This window comes from Mesoplodon bidens, assembly GCF_964165515.1.
Source record: "Mesoplodon bidens genome assembly, chromosome: 3".
NCBI lineage: Eukaryota > Metazoa > Chordata > Mammalia > Artiodactyla > Ziphiidae > Mesoplodon > Mesoplodon bidens.
Genome location: NC_138178.1, coordinates 3888240 through 3910770, shown reverse-complemented (window position 1 = coordinate 3910770; position 22531 = coordinate 3888240). Strand labels below are relative to the sequence as shown.

The 22531-nt window shown below is 40.7% G+C and overlaps 1 protein-coding gene across 3 annotated transcripts in view; it reads right to left on the bottom strand.

Moving 5' to 3' along the window:
* The window catches only part of NSUN6 (NOP2/Sun RNA methyltransferase 6), a 66950-nt gene extending 50626 nt beyond the window's left edge, over positions 1 to 16324 (bottom strand). Inside the window, exons 1-4 of one of the 3 annotated variants that reach the window (XM_081229324.1) lie at positions 15856 to 16324; positions 13262 to 13417; positions 8715 to 8794; positions 287 to 396 (exon numbers count right to left, since the gene is read on the bottom strand). In XM_081229324.1, the coding sequence (XP_081085450.1) occupies positions 287 to 396; positions 8715 to 8794; positions 13262 to 13417; positions 15856 to 15930 (421 nt within the window). In that variant the 5' untranslated portion in view covers positions 15931 to 16324. Of the gene's footprint in view, positions 1 to 286; positions 397 to 8714; positions 8795 to 13261; positions 13418 to 15855 lie in introns of those variants that run through there. The other 2 variants (XM_081229325.1, XM_081229326.1) reach the window with 2 other exon arrangements.
* Positions 16325 to 22531: the final 6207 nt, after the last annotated feature.

The following is a 22531-nucleotide window of genomic DNA, read 5'->3' as shown; positions in this document are numbered from 1 at the left end:
CTGACATCTTACGCTCTATTGATCAGTCTTGATCCTCTAAACATCATCACACACGTCCTCAAAGGGAATAAAAGAAATGGGCACAAAACCCATATACGGATGCCTAACTTATTAGTCCTTGTGAGATATATCCCTCAACTGGCTATACTAAATGCAAAACTTGGAAAATATCTTTATTAAAGTAAATCCGATATATATCTGAGTGCTGATTTAATAAATTTTCCATTTGATGATACACATAAATTTTAGTGGCAGTTCTACAGAGAAACCTAAACATTATACTCACATTTTGAGGCTGACATGATTCCTGGAACATAGACGTGGGCTCCTCGTAAGACTGCATTGCCACACTGGGCTCCAACAATAACTTCACAGGGCTGTTGTTTTATATTATTCCTAGGGATGCAAGATGAGAGAAAGTGAACAGTGATACACCTCCAACGCCTATCAACCTTTTCAGTGTTTCAATCTGAACCCTAAGTAAATAACCTCTTTGGTCTTCACCGTCCCATGGGAATGCCACTAATGAATAAATGAGAAAAAGCTGAAAAAAGATAAGTACAGAAGAAATAGTTTTTTTTTAATTACAAAGAAGATGGACACTTAAGAAAAAGAAAATGGAAAGAGGATCCTACTGCAAGATAGTAAGTGGCACCAAAAACTGCTTCATCAAATACAACAATCTAGTGAATATAACAAAAAAGCAGCCGACCCACAGATACGGAGACCAAAGTAGTGGCACCAGTGGGGGGAGGGAGGTGCGGAAGGGCAAGAAAGGAGTAGGGGATTAATAGGTACAAACTATTAGGTATAAAATAAGCTACAAGGATCTATTATATGATACAGGAAATATAGCCAATATTTTTTTCTTTACTGAAGTATAGTTGATTTACAATGCTGAGTTAGTTTCAGGTGTACAGCAAAGTGATTCAGTTTTATATAGATAGATATATAGATATAGATATTTCTTTTTCAGATTCTTTTCCCATATAGGTTATTACAAGATATTGAATATAGTTCACTATGCTATACAGTAGGTCCTGTTGTTACCTATTTTACATACAGTAGTGTGTATCTGTTCATCCCAAACTCCTGAGTTAACCCTCGCCCACCCCCTTTCCCCTTTGGTAACCATAAATTTGTTTCCTATGTCTCTAAGTCTATTTCCATTTTGTAAATAAATCCATTTGTATCATTTTTTTTTAGATTCCACATGTAAGTGATATCGTATGATATTTGTCTTTCTCTTTCTCACTTACTTCACTTAGTATGATCATCTCTAGGTCCATCCATGTTGCTGCAAATGGCATTATTTCAGCAAAATAGCCAATGGTATAGCCAATATTTTATAACTATAAATGGAGCATAACCTTTAAAAATTGTGAATCACTATACTGTACACCTATAACTTATATTATACATCAGCTATACCTCAAAATTTAAAAATAATTAGGCAGGACTGAGGTCACAGGAAATGACACACAGGGTAGAACAGGAAAAGGGACCCCTTGGGGCCCAGCCTGGTATCTGCCATCACCCGCTCTGATGCGTTTCATGTTAGAATGGACATGATCAAGTGTTTCTATTCTAATCACCCAATGAAGCTTTATGTGGATTAAAATCACAACCCCCAAAGGAAAAAAAGAAAAACTGCTTCATCATTTAACAAGCATTACTGTTCCATACTGTTTCATAATAGCATTAGGAGAGAAGAGAAATAAAGTCCCTGCCTTCAAAGACTAAAACAAACAACATACGAGGAATTCAAAAATAGTTCTAAAGTCGTAGATTGGTGCATAGTAAGTTATTAATATTTTAAACTAGACAAAGGTAAGTCTTCTTTTCTTCCTTTGCTATCCAGCATTTTTGAGTGTTCTCCAAATTCTCACCTCCCATCCATTCCTCAAATCACTGAAGCCTGGGTCTCACTTCCAACACTCAGAGGGGCCTTTTTCAAAGGTCAGGGGTGCCTATGTGATTACCCTAAACAAGCATTTAAGCACTGCGTGTCCCATGGGCTTCCCTGGTTGGCAACATTTCACATGTGCTGTCATAACTCCTTGCTGGGGGAATTAAGTGTGTTTTCTTCCCATGATCTCCAAATGATCAAACCTCAGTAAACTTCTCAGCTTTATCCTTTCCTTCTGGGAGGCTGGAATTTGGGTACATACCAGGCAGGAGGTACCCACACAACCTGCCCTGAATGAAAATCCTGGATGCCGTGTCTCATTAGAGCTTCCCTGGCTGGTGACATCTCACATACAAGTTGTCAAGCTTGTTTACTGAGGGAGTTAAGTGCACCCTGTATGACTCCACTGGAGAAAGACCCTACAGCTTGCAAATGGTTTTCCCTAGACCTCATCCCATGCACCTTTTATTTTGTTGATTTTCCTTCAGATTTTTTCACTGATTAAATCATAGTCACGCATACAATTATATGCTGAGTCCTCTGAGTCCTCCTAGGCAATCACAGAGCCAGGGAGTGGTCTTGGGGATCCCTCAACACAAGAAGTAATTGTATAAAAATGTAAGATAGCATATGCAAGTGTCAAGGTGTACGTCAGCTTCACTGAAATTTTAGCAAGGAAATGTAAAAGCTGACATAGGGCCATAAAAAATACTAAAAGCTTGATTTTTATTGACCTGTTTCTAAGTAAAGGAGTGAAGCAACATTAAAGGTGATTTTCCAATTGAACAGTAATAAAGATTGGAGGAAAAACAGTAAGAAGGTACTTAATTGCACACAGCCAAAAATAAAAATAAATAGTAAAATAAACATTAAGAAAATACTCGTGTCAATGTAGAAAACAAACTTATGGTCATGGGTGCAGAGGAACGATAAATCGGGAGATTGGGATTGACATATACACACGACTATATATAAAACAGATAACTAATAAGGACCTACTGTATACACAGGGAACTCTACTCAATACTCTGTAATGACCTGTATGGGAATAGAATCTAAAAAAGAGTGGATATATGTACATGTATACCTGATTCACTTTGCTGTACAGCAGAAACTAACACAACGTTGTAAATCAACTATACTCCAATAAAAAATTTTTTAAAAAAATACTCTTGTATTGGGAGTGGGGGGGAATGAATTAGGAGTTTGGGATTAACATATACACAAAACAGACAACCAGCAAGGGCCTACTGTATAGCACAGGTAACTATACTCAATATTTTGTAACAGCTTATATGGGAAAAGAATCTGAAAAGGAATATTTAACTGTGTCACTCTGCTGTATACCTGAAACTAACAACACACTGTAAATCAACTATAATTTGATAAAAAAATAAAAAATAAAAAATACTCTTGTATGAAGAGAAGCCTGGCATTCAATTTTCTCTACGTTTTTCAATAAAGTTGACACTGATACCATCAAAATCAGCATTACAACCTTATGTTCAATCTAATTACCAGTGATAAAACCTTCCTAACATTAAAATATATTTCATCAGTAAATTAAATAGCATGTTAACTAAAATGAGGGAACCTGAATTTTATGGTGAGAAATTACTTTTTAAATTGTTTACTGCCTATAAATAGTTTAACCTATGTTATGATATCTTAAATAATTGGATGATGTTGAGCTTCTAGTAAAAGATTAGTCAAAGAGTAAAAGTATAGATATATTCCTTTTTCTAAAGCCCACAGAAATGGGGAAAGAAAAACCTGAAAGAAAATTCCATTTGCAAGAAAACTAAGAAACAGCTATTACCCAAATGATTAAGAATAATTAGCTAACACAGTAAAATTTGGATCAAACCTAGTTCCTCAACAGGGTATGAATACTTCTGCAAAGGAAAGGCTTCTGGGTGCCTAAACAAATATTTACTGCTTAGATCCAGGACCAGAGGGTCAGACAGAAAAAAGGAGAATCTGGGAATGTCTTGTCAGTGTCCCGTTCCCTGCAGATAAAGATGAAAGAGGATCTGGACTGGCAAAATTGGCACAAGCAGACAATCTGTGTTTTCTGTAACGCAACTGGACAAACTGCCTAGAAGTAGCTAAGGGAAAGCGCAACCAACTCTGTCACTCCTCCCCTGAGTTCACTAAGCATAAACAAAAATTAAAGCCCCCAACAAAAAAGCTATGAGCTGGACCCCCTCACAGAGAGCCTTAGGCTTCTTCAGCTCAGCTCACCAGGACTAGAGTTGTGCCACTAGGAAAGACCTGGTGAAAGTATTTCTGAAAGACACATCTGATGAGTTGTCTAGGTATACACTTGACCCGAAGTGCAAACTAGGTGAATCTATGTGAAAGTTCTCATTCAAGGATTCATTCAAACTGGGAACTATGTGTAGATACAGATGGCCCTGTCTACCCTCAGGTTCTGCATCCATGGATTCAACCAACCGCAGATGAAAAAAAAATTCTTTTTTAATTCCAGAAAATTCCTAAAAGCAAAACTTGAATTTGCTGTGCACTGGCAACTACTTACATAGTATTAAGTATTGTAAGTAATCTAGAAATGACTTAAAGCATACTGAAGGATGTGCATGAGTTATATGCAAACACTACACCATTTTATATGAGACTTGAGCATCTGTGATTATTGGTATGTTGGGGGGCAGTGGGGTATCCTGGAACCAATCTCCCACGGATACCGAGGGACGTCCATAGTACTAAACAAAGTTGTAATAAACAAAAGGCAGTACAAAATGTACAGACCAAAAAAGGGCAGAATTTCAAATAACCGCTCTGTAGTTTCAAAGAAACTAAAAGGAACCTTTAAAAAGAGATATAATAACAACAACAAGATTAAAAAAATAAAGAGCAAAAGTGAACTAGCCAAGCTCAGCAAGTAAAGGATAGTAAATCTTCTGAAATTAAAGAGTTAATGTAACAGGCTTGTGACAGCTATTCTTAGAAAGGCCTGCTTGTAAGGTTGGCCCTCGGCCAGCATCTGGAAACTTGACTGGCAAACAGTTCCCAGCACTGATATAAAACCGCCTCTTAGAAGACTGAATTACTGCTCCTAAACTGTTCGTCCAAGCTGTGTGGTCATGCTGAACACCTGCTTTCCTTTTGGGAGCCAGGAATTTCACTACCTGCCAGGCAGAGGGCGCCCAGATGATCAGCACCCAACTAAAACCTTGGGTGCTGGGCCTCTAATGGGCTCCTCTCATAGACAATGATTCTATACATGTCACAACTGACTGCTGGAAGGATGAAGCCTGTCCTGGTAGCTCCATGGGGAGAGACTCCTGAAAGCTCGCGCCTGGTTTCCTCCAGACTTTACCCCGCATGCCTTTTCCCTCTGCTGATTCTGCTTTTGTACCCCTTTCGTGTAATAAATCCCCGCCATGAGCCTGACTAGGTGCTGAGTCCTTCCAGCCCATCACAAGACACTGGGCTGTCTCGGGGTGTCCCAACACGGGGAGCATCTGTACTGGAAAACCAACATATAGAGTACCAGTGTCCTCCTAACAGAGAGGGCAGAAATATGTAAGAGAAAAATATTCAAAGAACTACCAGAAGACTTGTAATTTAAAAATTACATTGCATTTCAATGAAAACTAAGGAGAATAATTATTATTATAAATATTAATAACAATTATTATTATATTATTATTATTATAAGGTATATCCCAGTGAAGTTTCTCAAGTCCAGTGCTTAAGAATCCCATAGATCTCCAAGGGAAAAATCAAGATTCTGTTGTAAGGGGGAAAATATCTTTTGGCCTCAGACTTCTTCATAGCAACACGTGAGGCCATAAGATTGTAGAAGCAGTGTCTACAAAGGGCTGAGGGAAATAACATGTGACTTGAAATGACTATAATCAGCCTGTAAGTTGTTGTTTAAATATAAAGGCAACAAGCAATTCTCAAGCGAGAAAGGAAACAGAGCGTACAAGAGACATACTTGGGGGGAGGGGAGGAGGTGCTGGAGACCTGCTAAATGATGCTATTCGATCAACCAAGAGATCAATTAAGATAAAGAAGTCAGAAATAAACTGCCAGTAGGGCTACAAGCAAGCACTGCATTCATCTGAATTATGCTTGTAGAACAAAAATGTTACAAGGCTTTACATTGTTAAAAAACTAACAGTAAATAAAAATTGGTTGGTGGAGGTTTTAGGGCAAATTCAAGCATAAGAATTTCTTCAATTTTCATAGTGGAAAGTCAAAAGATACCTAATAAAAGTGATGATGAGTTTAAAAGACAAAAAAGAGCCGAACTGCTCCTTTTAGAAATGAAAGGTAGGTATATGAATCCACAATCCTCAAAGATTTCTTAGTGCTTTCCTGTAGTAACTCACCGTTTGTGTTTTATAGTTCACTAATGCTTTAACTTTTTTTTTAACTTTTTATTCACTTTCGGCTGCGTTTTTGGTCTTCGTTGCTGCGCGCAGGCTTTCTTTAGTTGGAGTGAACGGGAGCTACTCTTTGTTGCAGTGCTCGGGCTTCTCTTGTTGTGGCGCATGGGATCTAGGGGCATGGGCTTCAGTAGTTGTGGCGCACGGGCTTAGCTGCTCTGCGGCATGTGGGATCTTCCCAGACCAGGTCTCAAACCCATGTCCCCTGCATTGGCAGGCGGGTTCTTAACCACTGTGCCACCAGGGAAGTCCCCACTAATGTTTTAATGAGTAGTTTAGCTCACTACAAAGAACAGATGAAAGGATTATTACATAGCCAGTAAAAAGAATAAAATAGTGTAGTGTTATGTAGGATTATGGAAAACTGTGGAGTCCACAGTACATTCTGAAATGAATCACAGGTCTCAAAAGACCTGTGACTGTGATCAACTGTAGTAACTAATTGGTTTAAAACTAGGAGATGAAAGAAATCAAAACAGTGGTTTCCTGGTAGGGGGGAAGAATGCAGAGAATTTTCTGGGTGATGGAAATGGTGTATATCTTGATGGGGGTGAGTCTTGACTACACAGTTGTATGAATTTACCAAAACTCAGCAAACAGTACACTTAATTAAGATCTCTGCATTTCACTAATGCAAATTCCCCCTTAACAAAGAGCTAGAAGAAGGAGTTTACAAAATCGGGACTTGCCTGGTGGTCCAGTGGTAAAGAATCCACCTTCCAACGCAGGGGACGCAGTTTCAATCCCTGGTTGGGGAACTAAGATCCCACATGCCACAGGAGAGCCTGCGTGCTGCAAACTACAAAGCCCACACACCACAACTACAGAGAAGCCCCCGCGCTGCAACGAAAGATCCCGCAAGCCTCAACGAAGATCCCGCATGCCGCAACTAAGACCCAACACAGCCAAAAAAAAGGGAGTTTACAAAATCAATTTTTTTAATTGCAGAAGTAATACGTGCTTATGGTAAAAATAAATAAATAAATAAGACAGAAATGTTACAAGTGAAAATCTCCTCTTACCCAGTTTCTCCTAATCCAACTTCCTCAGAGTTAATCCCTGTCAACCGTTGGGTATGTTATACCCTCCAGACTTTTTCCCATATATAAATAAATATTTATAAATCTGTAGTTGTGTGTGTTTTTTAATTGCAAAAGAAATGTGATTTCTTACATTCCTACACAGAGCAACATGCTTTTGGTATTTAATTTATCGAGGGACTTCCCTGGTGGCTCAGTGGTTAAGAATCCACCTGCCAATGCAGGGGACACGGGTTTGAGCCCTGGTCCGGGAAGATCCCACATGCCGCGGAGCAACTAAGCCCGTGTGCCACAACTATTGAGCCTGTGCTCTAGAGCCCACGAGCCACAACTACTGAAGCCTGCACGCCTAGAGCCCAAGCTCTGCAACAAGAGAAGCCACCGCAATGAGAAGCCCGTGCCCAAAACGAAGAGTAGGCCCCGCTCGCCGCAACTAGAGAAAGCCGCGTGCAGCAACTAAGACCCAACAACGAAGACCCAATGCAGCCCCCCCCAAAAAATAAATTTATAATTTATCGAGAACATCACCTTTTATTTGTACATATAATTCTCCCACATTAAAGGCCATATAAAAAAAATAAAGGCCATATAATGTTCCACTGCGTGGATAAACCAAAAACCACTGCTCTACTATTGACCACTAAATTACTTTAAAGCTTTAACAAAATGAGCATTTTTATGTTTACTATAAGTCTTAGGGGTATTAAAAATTTTTTTATCACAATTAGGGATTTTCAATACAACTCCCATTATAATATAAAAGCCTATTTTTTCAATTTTTAAACACATCCCTTCCAAACACATAGTATCTGTTCTACTCAGAGAACAAACACAGTAATTAAACATAACTGTGAATTAATAAAATTTTACAAACATATCAATTATTAAAGTAGGAAACGTTGCTTTGTATTTTTGTTGTAGCTCAGAAAAGTTTTAATTGAGCAGTGGAATCAAGATATACAAGTAAACGTAAAAGTAATTTTCTTACAGAATGGAAAAAAATCAATCACTGCACAGCAGAAACTAACACAACATTGTAAAGCAATTATACTCCAATAAAGATGTTTAAAAAGAAAACGTGATATAACACAGAAAAAAAAATCAATCACTGCACTAAATGCAACTACAATGCATTACTCTCAAGGTATCTGGGCCCATTCCTAGTGTTCTTTTGTAATATTTTCCATGAAAGACTACAGAGTCAGCATTTATCAACTTTGTGAATTCCTACCTAAATAAAATGGCTAATAATGGAGAAACTTAGTACTGTCACTAAACAGTAAAAAAGAACCTGTGACATTTTTATTTAGAAGAATACAATTTGAAAATGAAAGAGTTACAAACCTAGGTCCAATAACAGGAATAAGTAAGACATCCTGAAGGTCTGGATGTTGAAGAATAGGAAAACTTAATCCATTAAACTGCTGTTAAAAATAAACACATAGGATTACAAAGCAATCAATATATTGGTTAAATTTCAAATTACAGAGCTTTTCAGTGTCATTACCTAGCAGAGCACGGTAATGAGCTTGATTTAGGGTATTTTCACGTTATTCCACAGGATACTATAAAAAATCAAAGACTTCAAAACAACAATGTTTTCTCTATAATTTGATTCTCAAGTATCTTGACTTCTTTACAAGTAAAAGGCTCAATTTTGCTTACTGTTTTTGACTTTGTAAACATGAACCATGTTGACCTTACGTGACTAACTCTGAAAACACGTATCCAATATAGAATTGCATGAATAGGACATTAAAGACTGAGATTATTAAATGCTATTTATTATGTATTATCAACACTGGATGCCATGTCGGTTGGATGATGCTTCCTGGCAAAGGCTCAGGATTTTCAGTATCCTCTACCATACTTGGTCTTCAGACTGGAAATAAGTGCAGGGCCAGTGGCATAGGTGCTGGGGCCAACTCCCAGTCTCATGGGAGCCAACTCTGTGCAGCTCTTCCCAACTCCATGGTCACGCTGGTAGCTTGAAATCGACCAGAGTGGGAGCATTTACACCACAAAACTCAGCAAACACCACACACCGGCATTGTTTTTCCAGAAAGTAGGTTGTGCAGTATGTACCAGCACACCACAGCTGTAGGCGGAAGAGTGGACTGGACAGCAAGGGCTGGGTACCCTATCAGAGGGCAACACGCAAGTACTGGAGAACAAGTCTCTGCCATGTAGGCTAGGGATTATCAACCCATTCATTTTCACATAATACACCAAAGAGCAGTGACCATAACAGATATTTGCATTGCCTTGTAATATCCATACACTACCTACAGAAAACTTCCAAAATCAACCTATTTCTAAATTGATAAGAGAAAAAAAAGTCTTCAGATTTTAGAAATCTAACTCTATTTCTACCAAGTCAACAGCTCTTCTGCCTTCCGCTTCTTCCAGGCAAAGGCTACTGTGAACTAACTATATCCAACAGAATAGTAAGAAATCTTAAGGGCAAACTCATTCAAACAAACCTCTCTCCCTCATGTTCTCTCACTGTTTGATAACTTACAGCATCCGGACTATGGATCCTTCCAAGAAGAAGAGAATGAATTTTGCCATTTGTTTTTGTTTTGCTTTGGAAGTACTATTTCTTTATACTATAGAAATAGTCTACATAGAGATCAATCCTCCTCAGGCCAAGGTTCTCCTCCTCTCCCTTTTTATCAGATATTAAAATGATACAGAAATAAAACTTTTATAAAACCACACATCTGTAACTTCCATAAAACACCAAACTTTTTTTTAAACCAAGCATATCACCTGCTTGTCTTTCTGTTTCTACCTCATGCCCTTTTTAAAACAGCCTTAGTGAGGCTAATTTACATACCATAAAATGTACCCATTTTAAATGCACAATTCAGTGATTTTTAGTAAATTTACAGAATTGTGTGACCATCACTAGAATCCAATTTTAGATCCTGTCCATCAACACGATGATTCCTCATGCTCATCTGCAGCCAATCCCTGTTCCCAGCTCCAACCCCAGGCAACCACTAACCTACTTTCTTTCTCTAGGTATCTGCCTTTTCGAGACATCTCATATAAACAGGATCATACAATGCAGACTGTCTTGTGTGTGGCTTCTTTCACTCACTCTAGTGATTTTGAGGTTCACCCAAGTGGTAGCATGTATCACTTCACCACTTTCATTGCTGTACTGTTCCCCTGTGTGAACATACCACGTTTTGTTTTTCTATTCACCAGTCGATGGACATTTGGATAGCTTCTCCCTTTTGGTTATTATGAACAATGCTGCTATTAATGTTCATGCCCAAGCCTTTGCATGGACGTATGTTTTCATGTCTCTTGGGTAGACACCTAGGAGTGGAACTGCTGGGTTGTACAGTAAATTTATGTTTAACTTTTTAAGAGACCACCAAACTGTTTTCCAAAGAAGCCAAACCACTTGACTTTCCCACCTGCAACGTATAAAGGTTCCAGTTTCTCCACACCCTTCACCAGTCAAATGAAATTTTAAATGATTAAATTTCAATATGGGACACAGAGATATTTGGAGACAAAGTACCCACTCATATACCGTTCAGGATATGTCTTTAGGACACACACGAGCTTGGGACATGGCAAAATAAAGGAGATGTACAATCTAAAACCTCCTGCGAATCTCCTTTCCTGCTGCAAACAGGCACTGCTCAAACCACCAGATACTTATCTAGTGCCCATGACCCAATCTCCTCAGTCTTATCTTAACCTTCAAGGAAAGGGACTCAAAAGCCCGGAGTGATTTCATCTGCCTGCTCTTAGATACAACCCCTGAGATCTTCTATTCCCATCAGAGTGGGATCCTAGATTATCTAAGCTCTAGGAATAATTTGCTAGAAAAGAAAACAATCTGGATCTGCCTGAGTTATGGACACCTTACGGGCCTCAGAACAGTTTCCTTCATACTGAAAACCTACATGCATGACTACATAAAAGTAATAATCTTCGTTGCTTTGAGGAACTGCTTATATTTGATGCCTAATGCCATTACTCTCAATAAAATTACCACTCTTATTAAAAATCAGATTAACCTTTCTCCAAGTCTTATTTAAAATTATTATACTGAGTTTTGCTCTCAAACAGCCAGAAATCGTAGCTGGTTCTTCTTATAACCTGGTCACCTCCTCACAACTGGAAGTTCATAGAACTGTTCTTAAAGAGAGTATGATAAACATTCCATAAATGTAATGAGATTAAAGACAAAAAATAAATGAATCAAACAACAAGGTCCTATTTGTACAGCACAGGGAACTACATTCAATATCCTGTAATAAACTATAATGGAAAAGAATATGAAAAAGAATATTTACATGCATAACTGAGTCACTTTGCTGTACAGCAGAAATTAACACAACCTTGTAAATCAACTATACATCAATAAAATTTTTAAAAAAGAATCAATACCAGTGAAAATTCTCTGAAATTTTCTGTAAGTTATATCCAGAGTAAACTGATAACACAGCCTGTGATATACAAATGCAAGTCTTTTAAGCATGCTTACCTCTTCCTTTTCATTTAGGCAGTTATTACGTAGAAATAGGTCTGCTGACACCCATCATGGTTATTTGTTAAAAGAGATTTAATAACTACAAAATACAACTCGAAGTACCCCCTCCAAGCACCTGTTTTCCTCCATCTTACATTTCTTTGGAGGCAAGTTTCAGTGCACAGTGTATGAAACACAAAATGCACAGCTTTGGGGTTTTCTTTCTGGTTTAAAAGACTTAATACAGTTTTCAAAGGTTACCTTTCATTTACAGTTACTACAAAATATTGGCTGTATTTCCCATGTTGTACAACACATCCGTGAGCCTGTCCTACACCCAACAGTTTGTCCCTCCCACTCCCACCCCTACACTGACCCTCCCCCCCCACCACTGGTAACCACTTATTTGTTCTCTATATCTGTGAATCTGCTTCTTTTTTGTTATATTCACTACTTAGTTGTATTTTTTAGATTCCACACATAAGTGATATCATCCAGTATTTGTCTTTCACTATCTGACTTATTTCACTTAGAAAATGTACAGCTTTTGAAAGCAAAGAAGACAATATAAACAAGAAAATTCCAATATTATTTTTCTGCTTGGAACTTTAAAAATGCCATTTTATAGGGCTTCGCTGGTGGCGCAGTGTTTGAGAGTCTGCCTGCCTATGCAGGGGACACGGGTTCGTGCCCCAGTCCGGGAAGATCCCACATGCTGTGGAGCGGCTGGGCCCGTGAGCCATGGCCGCTGAGCCTGCGCGTCCAGAGCCTGTGCTCCGCAATGGGAGAGGCCACAACAGTGAGAGGCCCGCGTACCGCCAAAAAAAAAAAAAAAAAAAAAAAGCCACTTTATAATACTGTTTTCACTTACAGAAAATGAGTATTATGCCAAAACTATTTTATTGGTTGAACAAAAAAAAATTTGTGTTGCTTTATCTTTAAAATATATCTTTATATTATTTTCCTCCTTTTATTATATTTAATTAAATTATATTAAAATAAAAAATATAATCCTACAGGTAATCAGTAGGCACCTCCTTACCTCTGGGCTCACCCTGGCTACGTCATCTGCCCTCATGGTCATTATATGCTGCTTATTACAATATCACAGACTTTTAGCGTTAGAATGGACCGCTTATGTATTTTAGTGACAAAGCAATGGAGGCCCAGAGGGGTCGAGTGACCTATCCAGTCACTAAATTAATTCAGAATCAGAAGTACTAGGTTCAAGTTCTAGCATGAGCACTCACTACGTAACCCTGAACAACATGCGTGATCCTCAATTTCCTTATGTGTAAACTTGTAATAGTATATCGTTCACATATTAGTGAGGAGTGACATGACACAAACTGTAGAAATCTAACTGTACATAATGACAAAAATGTGCACGAACCTTCTGAAGCTCATCAAATAACAGACTTTTCACATGTTGTACTGAGGCTAGATGCGTGTTTACTCTGACAGTAGTGAATGATGGAGGGTGGGACAACTTCTGTAACAGAGTTTCAAACTTCCTTTCTGCTTCTTCTTTACCTAAAGCAGATACAACCTGAAAAGAAGAACAGAACAAGTTAATGTTTCAGTTTCATTATACAAATTAAAAACATTAAGCAGGATATATGTCTATACATTTGTCCCAACTAATGAAACACCATTCGGCAATCATTCGGTTCCATTTCACTTCTATGCATTGTTTATGTGTTAATAACACTAAGGGAATCGCGATATTCCACAGGGTTATGCTAATAAACACCTAGTGAAACAGCAGACAAAAAGGGCTTAGAAAACGCTGCCTCGGGCTTCCCTGGCGGTGCAGTGGCTAAGAATCTGCCTGCCAATGCAGGGGACACGGGTTCAAGCCCTGGTCCGTAAAGATCCCACGTGCCGTGGAGCAACTAGGCCAGTGCGCCACAACTACTGAGCCTGCGCTCTAGAGCCCGTGTGCCACAACTACTGAGCCCGTGAGCCACAGTTACTGAAGCCCGCGCGCCTAGAGCCCGTGCTCTGCAACGAGAGAAGCCACCGCAGTGAGAAGGCTGCGCACCGCAGCAAAGAGCAGCCCCAGCTCGCGGCAACTAGAGAAAGCCTGCACGCAGCAACGAAGACCCAACACAGCCAAAAATAAAATAAATAATTTAAAAAAAAATTTTTTTAACACTGCCTCACTTCAAAGCATTATTAACATTTTTAACATATCTGCTACATTTATTCATATAAATTCAGGATTTCATTCTAGTTATTTCTAAAAACATTAACTGTTACATCACTTCTGTAGAACTAGTTCCTAGCTAACCTCGTATCCCAGAGCAAATTGGTTAGTAACGTTTTAAAACACCAATACTTGAAGAGTAAGTAACACTGATACCATCACCCAAAGAGCCCCATAACATCAGCTTCTTAATATGGTATTATTAAATACAACAGATAGATATTGTCCAAAAAAAAGACAGGTAGCAAGATACCTGTCAGAAATAAAGTTATAAAGACTCAAATGACCAAGTTTCCTTGTAATTAACTAAAGCTTTTGAGACACGCATTTCCCCATTTTTGGTTATCTTTGACCACACCCTGCCTCACAGAATCTTCATAAACCACTTGCCAGCCTACTAATCCACTAGCCTAAAAATATTAGTACTCTCTCAAGGTTTGGTTTTTTTTTTAACTGAATATTCCATTACCCTTGATACTTTTTACAAAGGGATGGTTTTTCTTTTTGTAAAATCGTAGAGTTAGTGGGTTTGAGGCAGAAGTGGTGTCAAAGACAGACATTTGAATCTTTTTTTATAAAACAATGTTAACCATTTTAAAAACTGCTGGGGAAAAAAAACTGCTGACTGCCTCTATTTCTCTTAATACGCTCCATATACTATAAGTTCTCTGAAATCAAGAAGGTATTTTCTCCTTCCGTACTGTCTTGCCCCTTAACATAACCTCTGGAAATAAAATGCAGAAATCAAACCTAGAAGTCATGGCTTCACCAACATCTTTGAAAACGAGTAGCATTTATGCGGCTTCACTTCGAATAGAAAACCAAAGATTTGGAAAATACAAAATTGCCTACAGGCGGGATGGTAAGGTGGAGAGAGCACAGGCCTGGCAATCAAAGACAATCAACATTCACTGAGGACTTCTGGGCTCGGCACTGCCAGCAGCGCACAGAAGGAACATTTGTGGGAAACCTATTAGGCGCCAAAACGGTGCCAGGTGTTTGCACTTACGATTCATACGTTAAAACAACCACCTTGACATTTTAGCACTGTTAACCGTCCTCAAATTTCACAGAAAAGGAAAGCAAGGTTAAGGAATGTGAAGTAACTGACTCAAAGCACTGGGATGCAAACCAGGGGCTTGGGGCCCCAAATCCATTCCTTTTCCCATTGGACCTGAGTTCTTTACCTTCACATTTCAGCAGTTACATGACAGCGGTGTCAATTTGATTCAGTAACGTCGCTCTTTGGACCCTCAGTTCTCTCACCTATAAAAAAAAAATGGGGAGGAAATCTCTACCAAAAAAAGACTGCGCAGATTAAGATGTAAAGGTCTGCAGTTCATCTAGCACGACTGGTGGCATTTAAGAAGCACTCACTGAACGATAGTAAACCTTCCACCTGAGTGCCAGGGCAGGCGCTCTAAGAGTACAGGCGTTTCTTCTCTACAGAACTTAAATTCTCCGAGACGGGGATCTTGTCTTGCTCACCCTTGTAGTCCTTTCAGTGCATTCCTGCCGCCACACAACCGCTTTTTCCCCCTCCCTCCTTTCCCATTCCTAAATGTTAAAAAACATACACCCCATACACCTCTTAGCTCGGAAAGCATTCATTAAATACCTGCAGAAAGATATTAGCATATTTTACATTCGGAAAGACGAATACTAAGAAACAACGGCTGTACACATTTGACTGCATTTTAGATTATTTTTCTATTTCTCTAGAGCGTGTAAGTATTTGAATTTTTGCAAACAGCATCTAACGTGTTTATCTGACCTACCTCCTTATTCATAAAGCCCGCTTTCAGATAGTTTTCAACCTCAAGTCTCAAAGATATTTTAGGGAAAATAGACATTTTCCTATCGCTTAGTTCTCCTCCTCCACGAGAAATGCTGGAAACCGGTGGTTTTCCTCTCTCCTAATTACACGGAGCGTCTGGGCAATGGATACCACCCACAACGTGCCGGGACCACCAATGCCCGGGAAGAGCGCGCTGCTCACGCCGAGGTAAAATGGGAAACGCGGAGGAACTTCCACGCCTTCTGGAGCTTGGCCAGTTTGCAGCGGCTTCCTCTCCTCCCAGGTCCTTCTTTAGCGACGCCCACGGAAATCACTGCGAGGCAACGCCACTCACGTTGCAGAGGGAAAAACAAAACAAAACAAAACCGTGAGGAGTGAAGCCGCCGTGAACTGGGCAGAGATGTGGAAACCAAGATGTGATCACCACGGCCTAACCTCCAGTCCCTCAACCCCAATTTCTCGGCAGAAAGCCGCTTCCGGCACGCGTCACTTCCTGCAATGCGGCCCACCCCTCCTTCCCCTGCCCTCCAATCCGCAGTCGCAGATTGCCTCTCCGTCACGTCTCCGGAGTTTCCCAGCTCCGCCCGCGGCGCATCCACGTGCAGCGGGCCTGGGCGGGCGCTTTAAGGGGATGGAGGCGGAGCTGCCTCCGGGACTTGCCAACAGATCCAGCTGTCGGGCGGAGCTGGGCGGGCAGAGCTGGTTACCAACTGGGGAGGGTTGAGTCGTGCTAGCCTGAATAAGGTGAGGAGTCAATCAGTTACCTGCTAGGTGACCTCCAAAGCAAGGAACGAAACCAGAATTTATTTGGGCCTATTATCCACCCTTTGATTTTCTGAAATTGCCTTCCCTCTCTTAGGCTTGCTGGTCTGACTTCGGTTGTGAATAAACAACATTATTCACATTTTTAAAAGCTGGGTTAATGGTCTTGCAATATCCATACATGCTCAGGTAAAACTTTAAAACGCACAGGTCGTTTTTACAATTAGTTGAATAAGACTAACAGGTTCCCTGTATCGGAGCTGATTTCTCCTTTAAAGCTCGGGAAACCTTTGGCGTACTCTTTGTGTTACAGGTGAGGAAAGATTCAAAGGGAGAAGGGACCTAATGAAAGTCACATAGTTTCCTGTGATTGAAATAGGAAACTAGAAATAATCTGTCTCCAAGACAGTGTTTTTTGAAACGCACCGTTGTTATTAACACAGAACTGTAGGAAGTTTTTTCTTAAGTCTTTTTCTGTTTAAATCTCACACGGAGGTGTTTTTAAAAGTATGATACACTCACAATGCGTGAGAACGTCAGGATAAAGACCATAGCCACGTGGCTTCTAAAACCGATACCTACTCTTTCCACCACGGCATATTTCTTCAGTAAATTTATGGAATTCTTCTGTGGCTAAATCATCTGCAAGTGATCAGGAAAATGTCTAGTCCAGCCATTTCCAAAGGAATTTTTGCAACCTCAAGATTGTGACCACAGCACCAATAATGTTTGGAATCGATATCTAGGAGAAAAGGGAGAGGAAGGAACAAGGTGAACTAGACTGTAAACTCTGAGAAGGTAGAGACTTTACCTCACTGCTGCAGACCCAGTGCCTAGCACGTAAGAAGCACTCACATATTGAAGGAATAGATGGATCAGTGGATGGACAGCTCTGTAAACCAGAGAAAGGAAGTGCTGATAAAGCATATATTGGTACTTGCTGGACATTAGTTCACTAGTTCAGCCCTTGTGAACAGTGCCAAGGACATTTCGACAATCTGTGGCGAGACATCACTGAAGTGACAGTTATGCTGGTGACGGGGCCTCTAAAGTGGGTCCATATTAAAGATCTGAAGTTGGCTACTAAATACATATTGTCTAAGCAAAAGAAGACACCTATAACTCCACGCTTCCACTGCTGGGGGCCTGGGTTCAATCCCTGGTGGGGGGACTAAGATCCCGCATGCCGTGCAGTGTGGCCTAAATAAATAAGTAAAAAGAAAACGTAAGCTTTAAATAAACGAAGAAGAAGACCCCTATAAGAATACACCCATATAAGGGTCATTGGGGTTTTGTGTTCTCGATGGGTGGTATGGCCCCCAATGTGGGGAGAGCAAAACAAAATCTTAGATATAATCATATAATCTTAATCTCAATTTGTGATGCTCCAAAACTTTCCTTTTACCCCCCCCCAAAAAATACATAAAAGCCCTATTTCTCAATATTTAATTTCATGAAGAAGGCATGAGAGGATTAGGAAAAAAAAGTCTTGGAAAGGCTGGAAATCTATCAATCTCAATTCATCTGGAGACTAACCTCCATAAGTACATATTAACTCAGAATGGATCCTAGACGTCCCTAAATGTAAAATCTATATCTATAAAGCTTCTAGAATAAAACAGGAGTAACCAGAGTTACCCTACAGCCAACAAGGTCAGAGGAGCAGTCAAGAGAACTTGACCCCCGGGACAGGATTATGATGAGACAAGAGAGGCCCCTAGTGTGCACCCCTTAAGGAGGCCCTCGCTCTCACATGTGAGCCCTGAGAGCACCCCCTCAAATTTGTGACTCTCCCCCCTGGGCTCGCCATCATCTCCACACTGCATCTTTTGCCATCACTGACAGCTCCAAATCCATAAGGAAAGACAGATTGTATTGCCCAAGCAGCAATACAGCTTACATCACAGCCTGGACCTGTGATGCAGACCCCTTTTCTGCCCAAGGCCCAACTCAAATGTGGCCGTCTTCCACGTCACATGCTTGACGTGCTGGGTCAGTACTCGAAGTTGTGGGACGTGTTGTCACCAGAAGCCAAAGAGACCAACCAGATACTGTACTTCCTTCTTTGTAGTAGAGTGTGCATTACTACTGGGGGTGATGTCATAGTAATGGGGGCAAAAGGTGGTTCTAAGGGGGCGAAAAATGTATACAATACAATGGTTTGTGGTCTTCCAAAGGCCACAGTAACCTCAACAAATATACAGTATACCTGTACTGTTAATATTCCATTATGGGGAAGTTGTTAGACAAAAAAAATACCTTAAAAGTTTCCTTAGCAGGGCATTAATGACAACAAGCTTGAAAATCAATGTGTTGTAAGGAAAGACGGAACAAAAAATGACATCCTTTGAAGAGGATGTTCCAACATGCCCCTGACCTCTAGAGTATTTACTGAAGTGCTGGGTCCCAGATTCTTGAAGAGCTTATCTCCCCACCCACCCCACCCCAGAATGTAAGTGTCAGAAAATGCCTGTTACACCAAGGGCAGCTACTGTGCTCAGCTCGCCCGGATCCAGCATCAGCTCGGGGCCCTGGAGGAGCAGCTGTACCAGGTCAGGACTGAGACCGAGGGCCAGAAACTGCAGGATGAGCAGCCCCTCAACATCAAGGTCCACCTGGAAAAGGAAGCTGGGACCCACTGTCTCCTCTTCGGTGGAGATGATGGAGCTTGCGAGTCTGCAGGTTACAAGTCGAAAGATTATGGACCTGGAAATGTGGGAAACGAAATCAACGATTCGGCCAAGCCTTAGTGGTTAAGAGAGTTCCTGAGGAGGTTAGACCAATGCAGCAAAATACTTACACCAGGCTGCACTCCGTGGCAGAGAGATCTCAAAGCAATTAATGTGATACACAAGAGAGAGCGTGTGCCAAATACTCTCTGAGAAGAGAAGGCGTTAAATATCTGTCTGGAAAAGTGAGCAAGTCTAAGAAAAAGCTCTGTCCTCTTGTCTTGCTGTTACCGACATATAATCTCTATCTGGGCAATCGATAGCATTATCGATAGTATCTTCCCATTCATCTGGAAGAATGTCACATACAATATGATGACCCATCTGATTACCCTATAGAAAATGTTGTCAATTCTTGGTAGTCAATAAACCTTCCTTTAGCAAATTTAAAAAAATGCCCATCACAAGCTGGGTTCTGTTAGATCCACCAAGTCATAAATATGTGTGAACCCAGCAGCAACCCATCACGAGATGGAAAAGGTACATCTGGGATTAAGCATGAACAAGAGTAATCTACATAAGGAAGTAACCTGTACCCCCATGTCACCCACCACAGTTGCACCAGTGCTTCTGCCTCAGCTCACATCTCCAGTTCTATGGGGGGGGTTCTACTACCAGTTGAATGAGAAAAAAAATTTACAGGTTGGTTTTCAGTTCAGTTGTCTAGGTATGTGGGTAGAAGACAAAAATAGATAGTGGTGGGACTGCAGTCATAGTTAGGGGTGACCTTGAATGACAGTGTCAAGGGAAATTTTTCCTGATGAGAGAATCTGTGAGCAGTGTATTTGCTACCCACTTTGCATGGAGGAAGTGGCTCAAGATGAGAATATATATTGACTCCTGGGTGGCAGCAAATTGCTTGGCCTGCTCATCAAGGGCATGGAAGAAAATAGACCGAAGGGTCAGAGACAAGATCTTAGGCAGAGGCACGTGGATGGACATATGAAAATTTTCACATCACGTGTAATTGCCTACCAGAAGGCATCCACCACCGAGGAAGCACTGAACAACTTAGTGGACAGAATGATTCAGCCCATTGATGTTAGCCAACCTTTGTCTTCAGCCACCCCATGCCTGGCACTATGGGCACATGAAAGAAGTAGTCACAGTGGCAGAGATGGAGTCACTTAAATAATTACCCAAAATACAGGTTAGGGCTTCCCTGGTGGAACAGTGGTTGAGAGTCCGCCTGCCGATGCAGGGGACACGGGTTCATGCCCCGGTCCGGGAAGATCCCACATGCTGCGGAGTGGCTGGGCCCGTGAGCCATGGCCACTGAGCCTGCGTGTCCGTCCGGAGCCTGTGCTCCGCAATGGGAGAGGCCACAGCAGTGAGAGGCCTGCGTACCGCAAAAAAAAAAAAAAAAAAAAAAATACAGGTTAGGCTACGATGAAAACTAACATTAAGTTCCATGTCAGCCTTACTTACCTTTGTAGACCCAGCCTTAGGGCAGTACCTAGCACATATTAGGCACTCGGTATATATTGATAGGTGAATAACTGAACCAATAAGAATAGTTTATCATTCATATCCAGCAAGTATTTACTTAGGGTCAGTAAGCAACCAGCACTGCATTGGGTACTCAGGCATAGCAGCCAGAGAAAACAGTCAACTGCCTTCATAGAGTTCACAGTCTACTTTGGAAGTAGAGAAAATTTTTAAGCAGTGAAAAATATGATGCATGTTAAAACTAGGGAAATATGGGGTGCAAGGCAGAGGAAATGGCAAGAAAATCTAATTTAATCTAATCTAAAACTGAATCAAAGAGCACAAAAACCTCTCAGAAAGGAGATGTGGCCTCCCAGAAGACATGGTTACATTAAAACCAGAAAGCTAACTTGGAGTTAACCAGGCAGGAGGGGTGAGGGACACTGGGGAAGAAGAGGAAAAGACCAAAATGAGAATATTCCAGACAGAAGGAATTGTCGTGTACAAAGCTGGTACATAGTATGGGAGGGGTTGAGTGGCAAGAGTATAGCATGGAGAGAGAGAGAGAGAGAGCCCCAGCCCTAGTTCTGAAGTTTCCTGTTAGCCCTGGTAAGCAAGGAAGAACTTCATCCTCAGGCCAATGGCAAGTCATTAAACAGTTTCAAAGCAGAAGAGTAACAGGCTCAGATTCATGTAACATTTTTAAAAGATCATGCCAGATGATTGTGGGAAAAGGTCTCCAACTGATGCAAGAACAGAGGCAGAAAAACCTATCAGAATGCAGTTCCAGTAATCCAGGCAATGGGGTCGGAGGGAGGTGGGTAGATGTGAAAGACATTTAACACATGGATTTCGGTGGGACCTAGTGGCTTAGGTGGATGCATGAGGACAGGGGAAGAAAGAATCAAGAAGAAATTCCAACTTTCTATGGACCCACCAGTATTTGCACCCATATTTCCGCCTTCCTACCTATTAACTTACATAAATCATGGAGATGATTTGTTAGTGTAATCATTTTAATTCAACTCTTTTCTAGAATTGTCTGGAATACCTCCGTCTTTGGGGAGCCTTATGCATTACTCGTTATCTTCCAGAATTTTATACTTGTGGTGCGTGTTTCTTCTGACAATGGAGTTCTATCCTAGGAATTAAATAAGATTATGTACTACATATGAAAGTTTTTGTAAATTGCAACAAGGAATGAGCTAGAGCAGAACTGTTCTCTAATAGGTTTATTTGCATTTGGAGGGCAATTTTTAAAAAGGACAAATAGAACATGAATGGAAAGTTTACAAACAAGCCATTTTGTTGGGTTATGTTTTTAGTGGGTCAATAGTCAATCAATATTGATTATTGTTTCAGCCAGATGATGTGGTAGGTTGAATAACAGTCCCCTCTCCCCCTCACAAAGATGTCCATGTCCTAATCTCTGGAACCTGTGAATGGCAAAGGGATTTTGCAGGTGAGATTAAGTTAAGGACCCTTAAAATGGGGAGGTCATCCTGGATTAACCAGGAAGCCCTAGTGTAATCATAAGGGTCCTTATAATAGGGAGGCTGGAGGGTCAGAATCAGAAAAGGTGATGTGATGATGGAAGCCAAGGTCAGAGTGATGTGGCCACGAGCTAAGGGATGCAGGCAGCCTCTAGAAGCTGGAAAAGGCAATGAACAGATGCTCCCCTGAGCCCCCAGAGGGAACACAGCCCTGCAGATGCATTTCAGACTTCTGACCTGCAGA